The sequence below is a fragment of the Acipenser ruthenus genome, chromosome 47, assembly GCF_902713425.1.
Source record: "Acipenser ruthenus chromosome 47, fAciRut3.2 maternal haplotype, whole genome shotgun sequence".
Classification (NCBI taxonomy): domain Eukaryota; kingdom Metazoa; phylum Chordata; class Actinopteri; order Acipenseriformes; family Acipenseridae; genus Acipenser; species Acipenser ruthenus.
In genome coordinates, this window is record NC_081235.1 from 4,539,939 (window position 1) to 4,550,899 (window position 10,961).

General features: G+C 42.3%; 2 protein-coding genes across 2 annotated transcripts in view; one reads left to right on the plus strand and one right to left on the minus strand.

Annotated features, from left to right (window-relative positions):
* The window catches only part of LOC117401315 (tyrosine-protein kinase ZAP-70-like), a 68,221-nt gene that overhangs the window by 5,381 nt on the left and 51,879 nt on the right, over positions 1–10,961 (plus strand). The gene's annotated exons all lie outside the window — the stretch shown is intronic.
* Positions 410–10,961, minus strand: part of LOC117966318 (A disintegrin and metalloproteinase with thrombospondin motifs 10-like) — a 35,447-nt gene continuing 24,895 nt past the window's right edge. The window contains exons 17-25 of the mRNA XM_059013818.1: positions 10,651–10,774; positions 6,671–6,751; positions 6,345–6,508; positions 6,032–6,158; positions 5,034–5,163; positions 3,957–4,161; positions 3,343–3,519; positions 2,448–2,604; positions 410–1,663 (exon numbers count right to left, since the gene is read on the minus strand). Of these exons, the coding sequence (XP_058869801.1) occupies positions 1,554–1,663; positions 2,448–2,604; positions 3,343–3,519; positions 3,957–4,161; positions 5,034–5,163; positions 6,032–6,158; positions 6,345–6,508; positions 6,671–6,751; positions 10,651–10,774 (1,275 nt within the window). The 3' untranslated portion in view covers positions 410–1,553. The remainder of the gene's footprint in view (positions 1,664–2,447; positions 2,605–3,342; positions 3,520–3,956; positions 4,162–5,033; positions 5,164–6,031; positions 6,159–6,344; positions 6,509–6,670; positions 6,752–10,650; positions 10,775–10,961) is intronic.

The window sequence follows — 10,961 nt, forward strand, 5'->3', positions numbered from 1 at the left end:
AGTGCTTGTTGACAGCGCTGCCCTTCCCCTGTAGAGAACATTCGATTACAGAAGAAGCTTCATCACAAATCAGTGCAAAGTTTTTGCTACTTCTTAAAGAGAAAGTAGCAGATTTCCGAAAAAATACAGCGTTATACGCCCACCACGTGTTGCTACAAGTGTATAAACCACATATCAGATGAACAGGATGTTCACCTGATATGTGGATGTGATAAAACATGGGTTTGTTGTGGAGCACTGATCATACCAGCAGGGGTCACTGTGTGGAGGGCAGAATACTAAAGTCATTGAGCCATGGTGGGGAAAAAGACCTCTATATATATCTATTGTTACTAGACTAGTAAAAAAGAAAATACTTATGGAGGCTTTTTGAGCACACCTGCTTTTTTTTAATAAGGCTGTGGTATGAAAGCACAGATGAGGCACAGTGTCACACTGAGACTACTTAAACGAAGAGTGAACTGGATGATTTGAGCAAAAACCCCAGAGCTGTGGAGATTTGAAATGCAAAAGTACAGCTGTGGCAGCAGCATGGACGTTTAAAAAATGAAGGCACTGGGAAAGTACCTACAACGTTTGTCACTGAATTTTACAAAGTTTCTTTTAGTATTTCTAAATTTACCACCATTGTGTGTTTTGTAGTTATAAATGAAGGGGTAGTTTAAGCCTCTGACGATTTTTATTAAGAAGAAATAATAATAGTTGTTCCTTTTTCCGTGTAAAAATGTGGCTAAACAAACTGAATACGTCACCTCACATCTGCGATAATGAACACTGAATTGTTTTATTAGTCTGCATTCTGCATAATGGATCTTTACAGAAGTAGGCACCAATGGATCAGGTCACAGAGTCATGGGAGTATGGCAGTCAGCATGGTCACAGCATGTGTTCTGATCAGTACTGTAACACTTTATACAAACTGTCCACTATTTCATATCCTATAAAATGAAATCTCATGTAAACATCTGAATAGCTTATGTTTCTACTGTAGTGAATTTCCTAATTAATGCATCCCAATGAAATATCATTAGCATCAGTGTAATGTTCATAAGAATTTGCGGCCATCCTAGTACAGTGTAACTGGTTACAGAATCCGTTGTAGTTTTACAATCCGTCTGCCTGCACTTACAACACAATACAAGTGGGCAGAAAATGAGAATTGCACATTCCCTTTAAAAGGATTGCATCCAAGTTCAAAACACACTTCTTCCCTTCCCACTTAAGTCAGAGAAGTGGGTGCTAAATATAATTCACTTTGGAGACACTTTTTGACTTATATAGACCAATGCTTCAGTATTGATTTTCATTTTTGCACATAATAAAACGGGTATGAAAAGCAACTGTGCTCGAAGTTCTCCCTAGGCATTGAAGGAAGACACCAGTAAAGTGCACTTCTCATTAGGGTAGGACCCCCCCCTTCCTCTCAATCTCCCCCTGCCACACTGAGACAGCCGAGCGAGGGGGCTGTGGCTGGCTGGCTGCCCTCACGGAATGCCTGAGTCGAGTGGTCTTGTGTCGAGGGCTCTGCAGTGCTCCGGAATGGGGTTGGAAGGTCAATGTCCTTGACAGGTCTTGCAGCACATCTGCCTGAAGTAGGGGCGGCTGCAGAAGCGAAACTTTAGCACCAGAGGGCAGTAGGCCACCGTGTTCACATCTTTGCATTCTGGAGAATAGAGGAGGAAAGAGTGAGATCCAGTTAGTTCATACATCTGTTTAACTATTCGCTCCTGGTACTGGTGAAACCAGCTGACCTTACCTCTCTCCTCATTGATAACACCCACGAGCAGAAAGGCTGGAATTAAAAGGTGGAACTATAGGTCGTATTGGGGTATATTACCAAGGGCAATACGGTGTGGTGGTGAAATGTCATCGCAACTGATGTATTATTGCGCAATTACATCTGCGGTAACACTTGTATGAACATTTCGTTAACAATGGAACTGTTCTCAAAAGTTTCTATATTAAACTTCAATAAAAATGTTGTTGTTTAGATTCACTTTGTATATAATTTTCTGTTTCAGGCGTCATATCTTTGTGACTTTAAAAAGTAGCCTCAACATATCTTTCAAAATCATGTCTATACTCAAATCTGGTCCACCAGAGTGTAACCATTAACCAGCCCCCCCTGCAACACTAGTGAATGTGAGAGAAAACACAAATAACAAATGTGGTATTTCTTACATCCGCCAGGGGCAGAGTGTTGCATGAGGACAGATTAATAGTTACACTATTAATGCTTCGATGTGATAGGAGGTTAGACATGATTCTGAGAGCTTTATTGAGGCCACAGAGGTGTTTTAAAGTATAAGACGCTCAAGTAAGTTATGTCGTTTAGATACAATAAAATATATATATTTGAATGTCAGAATACTTTTTTCCTCAGAAGAGAAGCTTTGAAAGGCCAAAGTGCTCCAATAACTAGACCTGTAGAGACAGTGCTGTCTCACCTTCGGGATTATCCGTGGGGCCAGGGTTACACTGGCTCTCACACTGCTGCATGCCTGCTGGCTGCAGAGCCTCAGGACACTCGCTGGACGGCTGACCGGTGTAGGTCAAGCACTGGACTGACCGCATCTGTTGGCCCAGACCACACTTGGCTGAGCACTGGGGAGGGGGGAGGGGGGAGAGGAACAGAAAGCATGAAGAGTACTGATTAGAAAAGATTTCAAAATGCAGATCTGTCCTTCTATGAATCTTTTTACTATATATTCTTTCGAGTTTTAAATTACATTTAAAGTGAAAATACAAAACAGGATGTATCGTAAGGTATGAGGCTATTTACCTGTTCTCCTTTTGATTGTAATGGTACTATATGTATACATACAACTGTGTGCCTAATGTGTTTCAAATACATGATAAGATTATGCAGATAACATACAAAAGCCAGTGTTCAGTTAAATAGATTGATATGTTTGCCACAGTGCAGTGGTACGCATCTGTGGTTCTTTCAGTCCATTTCATTCCAGGACCTTGTACCAACACCTAGGCTCAATCAAACCATTAAAAACTTGGATGGGACAAGGCTCTGGATCACTGTCATAGTAATGTTATATTATACAGCAGACCCTGACATTGATGCGACACAACCATTGTCAAGTTCTTTGTATCAGATAGTTTGTACCAGATGTAAAAGACATCCATTAAGATTATCTATAATTTGTAATTATTATTTACCTATTACAGTATTACAGAAAAAGCCCAGAATTCAAAAGGCCAGAATGCAGGCTTGTGGGGTTGGATATCAGATTGTTTGGTACAGGACCCTGTATGAAATTCTGTATGCTGTAAGTGTTTTAGTACTTGGGTCAAGTGAGACCCTGATTGCATGAAAGCACAGCGCACCTCTCCCCACTCCCCCACGGCCCAGTGCGGAGGTGGGCAGCGTTGCAGGTTGCACCTCATGCTGGTGGAAGGCTTGTCCTCGTCAGGGCAGCGAGTGGCTGGCAGGGTGATGCTGTGGTCCCCACTCTTACACAGGATAATCCGGTGACGAAATCCCGGCCCACAGCTCGGGGTACACTGTAGGGAAGCAACACCACAGACTGTCAGTCCAGCACCCTGGCAGAGCGTCACAGTCAGCCTCTTAGCATTGTTAGCTACTGGAATTAAGGAATGGTATCTTCACTTTAAACTTTACCTACCCGTTTTAACTTTCTTACTTGTGTTACAACTGCTTCAAATTATTACATTGCCAATGTTATTAGACACATAGTAATTATAACATGAATAACTGTTTGCAGTGGTTTCACAAACTGCAAACTTTGTTTAATTAATAAAAACGTGCTTTGAAAAAGCCAACCTTTACTAAACATTTTGTAGGGCAAGTCCAAGATCTAGTATTGGATAACCAGTTTGATCTAAGGAAAGCAATTCTCCAAATCCAGCTGTCAAGACAGGTGTGTGGGTGTACTGTTGGTAACAGATGCGGGGAACGCAATACGTTACAAGCTGCCTACCTCGGACCAATCGAGGGCCGCCCACTCAGGAGGGCAAGTCTGGTTGTTGCAGGGCTCAGTGAGAGGGGGTCTGGGTGAGAGACAGGCTCCGTCATCGAGGGTCTTCTCTTCCGTGGGAGAGATCTTGCTCTTGCAGAGCACTTCGCGCGTCCGCACCCCGCCGTTACAGCTCCGACTGCACTCAGACCAGCTCCCCAGAGTCCAGCTAGGGGTAGGGAGGAGCAGAAGGCTCTGAGCTTTTTATTTTACTTTGATACAGATCTTCATCACGATAGAAATGATAAAGTTGTCAGTGCTAATATGAAAGGAATTAGCCACACAGTATGATGATTTAAAAAATAAATAATAATTCTAACAAACTACTATTTAATATTAACAAAGTCCAAAAACAGATTCACAAGAGAAGGGGCTGCATGGAGGAAGAACCTCAGGAATTGAAATAGGTGAGAAGTGCTTTGTGACTCAGAAGAGAGGGCAGGGTTTCCCCTTGGCTTGCAGACAGCCGCCCTCGCAGAGGTGAGACCGAAATGATCGTCCTCCAAGGCTGGGAAGCAAGCGTTACTTCCCCCAAGGGGAACCTAGATTGGACAGAGAACGGGAAAATTAAGGAGATCTGGCCTGGGGTCCCCTCTGGCGCAGCTGGGCCTCTAAGGTTGGGAAGTGAGCTTCACTTGCCCCCAGAGGGAGACCATTGCAGAGGTGGAGCAGCAATGTGGAGGAGGAAGGGAGGATGGAGGAAACGAAAAAGCCAGAGGGAGACTAAGGGCATGACTTGGTGTTTAATTAGGGAGATTGGCAGATATTTTGCCGGGACCGAACGAGGGAGGAACCCTAGCTCCTGCCCCCTGAACCACACTCAAGGTTACAATTCCATGCACTAAAGCACCAAGTGTTCTTTGGAGGATTCCCGGCCAAGCAATAGATAGCCAGGCCTGAATTAGCAATGTTATGGTCACTGGCCAGTGTACAGTCAGTGCTATGGTCAGGGTTAAGGACAGTTGTTATGGTCAGTGTGCGGTCGTAGTTGTGATCGTTGTTTCAGTCAGGACTGTGGGCAGTGTTGTGGGCAGTACTCACGCCGGTGGACAGGGCTCAGAGTTGCAGGCTCTCTTCTTCTCCTTTGGCTTGCTCTTCTGCTCACAGTAATGGTTAAGCACCACAGAATGATCCCCCTGCTTCTTGCAAAACACCTGCTGGGTCTGGATCCCTGGAATTGGAGAGGGTAAAAATAAAAGCATGGTAAAGTACAGGCTAATGTAACTCCTGGGATATCCAGGAATTTATAATTTGTTTTGTAACATCTCAAGAAATGCTGCAAATGGGGGCAACAATGTGAATAAGTTATAGGCGTCCCCTTACATATTTCAAAGAAATGATAAAATACCAATTTAAAACAAACAAAGACACAGACTGGCGTAATGGAAAATGCTGTTTTATCTGCATCCCTTTCCGGTGAGATAGTATCTGATGACATTTAAAGCAAACCAGCCGTGCAGTATTAAAAGAGGCCTCGCATGGCTCAGCTAATCAACCTCAGATCTTGAGCGTGTTTAAAATGCAAGCAGACAGAGATTCACAGATCTCATTTAATCCCCCATTGCGAAAGGAACTGAAACCTTCCCAGGTCTCTTTATCCTACCTGGTTATGCATTCTTTTAATACCCAGGATTATGTTTTCTTGTGATACTACATATGTAAAAGCAGGAACATTTATTGTAGATCTTCAGTAGTGGGTAGATGTATTTTATGTGATACGAGGTGTGGACTTGGTATTACCCGAACAGAGAACCGTTCACCTGGCTGACTTACTGAATGTAATAAAGGCATATCAGCAGCTGGCCTGTTTCTAACACCTATATATTGCTGCCTATGTACTTCGCTATTTACTGCTGCAGTCTCATTGCAAAATATTCTTTTTAAAACACAATTCCAATTGTTTTACCATCTTCAGGGTCATTAAAATCGACCACAGATTACACTACTGTCTTCGAAGGACTTCGCAGTTTTGTTTTCTGAATGTTGTCCCACTCAAGCATGTTATCGCTGCTTCAACAAGTTGTGAGTGAGCCTCATACCTCCAGCACAGATGGCAGAGCAGCGGGACCAGGCAGTGTAGTGCCAGGCGGAGCCGGTCAGAGTTTCCCGGGAGAACGGAGGGTTGAACCGGTAACGAATGCCCTGGTTCTCTTCTCGGACTAGCACCTGCACGAAAAGAAAAATTTGAAGAAATGTACCAGTGCTGCAACCACTCGGGAATACAGAGTTTAAAACAAGCAGTAGCACTAGCAGAAACTTTCTAGGACTTCTTGTGGTTTCTCAACAAAGAGCTATGCAAAAGTTTTTTTTTTAGTATGACTACATATTCACAAGAGTACGCAAATGTGTTACCATAACGACGATGGAAATGTTGGTGGGGCCTAGCGCCTCCAGGGTTTCTGGTTCATCCACAGGCCTGCGATAGTGGAAGATGGTTCCAGCAATGTCGAAACGCCTGGGGGTGTCGATGGTCAGCTTCCCGTTGATGAAGTACTGATCCCCCTCGTCTTTTAGCACTGAACACACCACCAGGAGCACACATCATACATAGAGAAAATACAGTATATAATATCAACAGCAAAGGAGGCCTGCCAAAGGCTGTATATTGAGTGAAGAGTATGGATATCAGTTCAGAATATAATATTATATTATATAATTACAAATATACAAATTCTCACCCAGATAGTTGAGGGAAACGTTAAGTTCCTGTATACTGATGTGTACGGATCCCTTTGGAATGTGAACAACCTCTTCATAACCTGAAAGATGAAACCCAAGAGAGAGCTGTATTTTAACTGCTTTTTCAGGCCTAGACGTTCAATCATTTTTAATTGTTTGTTGCGTTTCGTGGAATCTCCTTGCCCTTTCAAAACCACACACACTGCCCGCTACTGATATATAAGAAGGTCAAAGAGTTTTCCACTAACTGACTTTTTTTATTGAAAACCAGGCCCTTAGAACAAGGAAAGACCAAAGCACTTGTGATACATGAACTAAAACTAGAGGCTGCATCTAGTGTACTGGAAACAGCAGCCTTGAATCCAGGAGACCGTTATCTCCCCCCTTGTCTTTCAAATTTAACCTCTTGGTTTTGGTAATTAAAAAAATAAAAAAAAACATCTATGATCACATCCTTTGATCTTCCATTTTGATTACTTTTGAAGATTCAGCAGAAAACTACTCCACAGTTGCCATGAACATCAACTCCCAAGTATTTATAATTGAATGTCAATTACAATGTAAATTAGTGTTGAATAGTCTATAGTTCTCAATAACTTGCTTCTTGCACTTGTCAATGTCACGTAAAGAAATATGTTGCCTAGGGGTCAATTTGATAAACTTTTGTAAGGATACACCACAGCTGTATTTTTAAAAGCATTTTACAGCACTCTAAAATGCTCTAAAAAGCACAGTAAAATGCTCTAAAAAAATCCCGCTGTGACTTTTCCCCACAGGGTACAGACTGACTAAGATCAACTCTCAAGTACATAATGTATTATCTGGACTGATCATTCTTCATGAATTTGGTCTCTGCACTTTGAAGGGTTAAGGGTTACATCGCACTGCTAACACATTCCATCCTTCAGTCTTCGAGAAAGGACAGAGATTTCTTTGCGGCTAACCCAAGCCCAGTCTTGGAGTTTATGTAATTTAATAACCAAACATGTGTGGCTTGGCAAACAAAGATAGCGGCTGTAAACTATCCAGAGCTGTAAATATACTCCTTTGAAAGCGTGGCTGGTGGGGTCACGGGCGCCAAAGTGCTCTAAAACCGCTGCCGTGATCCCCTGGGTAACCTGAGGTCAAGGCTAGCTGTCGGCTTAACTCCACTGTGGACTGCTGCCACCAGGCTTGTGTTTATGAGCCCGAGAAAGGTTACCATGGGAAGTGCATGTAATAAAACATAGGTAACATTGCAAAGCCCAGGGAGTATGGTAAACCATGTTTAAAACAAAAAACATGCTAAAGCATGGTAAACTATGAGATCTTTTTAGTTATATTTGCTACCATTGAAATCAATTGAATATACCCCATAGACTTATTAAAGTGTTTTTTTAAGCTTTCATTTTCTGTTGCCACCCTCCTTCAATTCACAGTTGATTTGAGCATACAGCAAGACACAGGTCTTAAATAAGATGTGTCACCCAAGAATATGAACAATGCTAAGGCAATTTACAATTTAATCGTGCATTCTGGGTAGATAGAGGAACACGTGCTGCTGTTTAGGGAAGTGCTGATTTGAACTGCGCGCTCTCTCTCTCTCCCCAGAAGTGGAAGGACACTGTGGTTTTAAGCTTGTATAAAAAGGGGTTCAAATCATAATTGTTGTCTTGTTTTGTACAAGGATTGCTGATAGTGTGCTACGGATGTACGTAAATATTTGGAATTGGAATGTTTATCTACGTTGATTTAAATGATTGCCAAACGTGTCTGCAAAGTTACTCGTGTGCATTGTAACCAGAGCTGTTAAGCGCTGTGGTAAAATCCAGCGTGCCGCATTTATCTTGACCAACATAATAAACTGTTGATTTAGTTATAAACCTCCGAGTGTTTTTTGTTTTCGTGTTTGTGCATTGCTAATAATTTTGCTGTTTAGTGGCTACCCCAGAGTGGTTAAACAGTACACACAACTGTGATGCTCTGGCCCATGGGAGTTATCAGGTCCCTAAATCTTTATTAGGGTAATAGGACGTTTACTAAAGTAATAATAAAAATGGTTTTAAAAAGACCAAATTCCCATTGGGCATATTTTTTTTTAAGTATTGCTATGCAGGACAACCACTATACGATCGTGCACGGATTAATCTTCCGATGAATCAACTAATGTCCATAAATTAACAGATACAAATTTTAAAATTGAGTGACAGTTCTAGTTTTAATGCAAGTCTTAGATGGTGTACCACGTTTACATATTCCAGACTGAAGGGATGTTAAGTAGTCTTCCACTTGCGTGCAGGAATGGTGTCATTTTTTTAAAGACAATTTCAAGTCCGGTGCAATATTTTCCCTCTCATGCTGGATATTAATGGATGGTCCGTTCCGTGTCTGGCTCTGGGGACTGGGCTGGACTCGTGGCTGTCTGATATCCTCACCACAGCAGGGCTGTGCAGTCAACCGCTACCAGCTGCTGGGGAACTCAGTCCAAAGGCCATGTGAGGCTCTCCGAATAGACGACTGCGGTTAAGCAGAGTTTTAATGGGAGTGCAGGATGACGGCATACAGTGGGTTTTACCGCCTTTGTTTGAGCTGTAATGACTATAGTAGCAGTGTACTGCTGTATGTTATAATTTAAGGGGAAATAGCCACGAATGTCAACCTTGGAACAAGGTTGTGTCTTACACGTTCTAATATGGTTCTAATAGCCATATTAGAACATGTAATGCTTTATTTGTTATAACAATCAAAATGTATTTATCCAGCTACAGTGTTCTGCGTACTGGACAAAGGATGAACTTCTAGAACACAGTAAGAGAACTGTGTAATAGTAGGATGTAAATTAAACTAATTCAGTACATCTTATTCTTAACACGGGCTTTGACTTTTATGCCTTCTGAGAAATACAAATAACATTCTTCCAGAAGATATTTTCAGCATGGTTAATTAGAATATTGTACAACTTAAGAACTTAAGTAGTTTTTTTGTCCGCAGAGAGCAGTAAACGTGAGCTGAATCTAAACCAATGGAAACAATAAAAAGAAGAATTTGGCACTCTGTGGAACCTCGATGGGCCCCGCAGCCTCTTCCTCAAGTTCTTCTGTTCTTCCGGGCTGTCGTTGTCATCTCTTTCTCCCACACACTTCTGTACAGACCTGCCTGTGTGAGGGAAGTTGTCTGGGGGACGCCCCCACATAACAGCACTGCTACGAAGCTCACAGCATTACGGTTTGCTGTGTAAGATGGTGTGTGTGATAAACTACAAAGCGGCAACAATATGAATCACACTCCTGTTATCAAAACAACTCTGTGGTTAAAGCGACTTTATTTAACCTTCGGTTTGTATTCCTGCGCATCTAGTTGGTGCAGTGAGGTTTGTGTCACCCGCTCTGGCATGGGCACTTCCAGACTGACTTAGCCCGGGCACACGGTCTAAAGTGAGTACCTTTGAGCAGACAGCCTGCTTGTTGGGGCAGAAAAATTCTTCAAGATAAAAAACATCCGGTGACCAGGTTACTATTGCTGATATAAATCTATCCTGCAAAACTCCCTGCCTTATTCTCCTCTACATCAGTGGTCCTAAAAGCTGTGCCCGTGGGCAATTTCATTCCGGCTAGAACATAGTCTTGTGCCAGCAACGGCAGCCGACATAATCTGGAATACAGCAATACTGATGTAGTGGTAGTAGAGGAAGTCATTACAATCTACTACTCTGTGCTTTTAAACTCTGCCTTTGAGATGTTGCTCAATCAGTATTTCATTGTCATTTTATTTAGCATTTTGGAATCAGAATTTTTGAAATACTTTGAAGGACACTGCCATTTATTCAAAGTGATTGGGAACTATTTTAATAATCAAAATGGCTGAGATTCAACCAGCTCTTTTCAAACTCAAACCCCTGCTATGTCACGGACCTCTTTCCACTTCAGTGAGGTTAATAATCTTATGTTTAGGTTCATCATCGTTTAGATCATTACAACCAGTTTCAAGCTTCCAGTCTGACCTCCTTCAGGCAGCGAGTCGTTGAAGACCCCCTCGATGACCTCACAGGTCCCGCCGTCGCCCCCGCACACCCTGCAGCGGTCTTCCCGCGTGTCCGAGCCCAAGATGCGGTCGCACCCCACGTGCTGTATGGACACACACACACACACATTGGTGTGAACAATTAGTCTTTACTCTCTTTGATGAGAGGTATAATAATACAAGACTGTAACTAACTAACCTTATAACCTTTATCACTGGGATTTATGTCTTTGAAATTAACATATCCTATTTATTTTTATGGTTCATAACGGTTTTGGTCATGTTTTATAA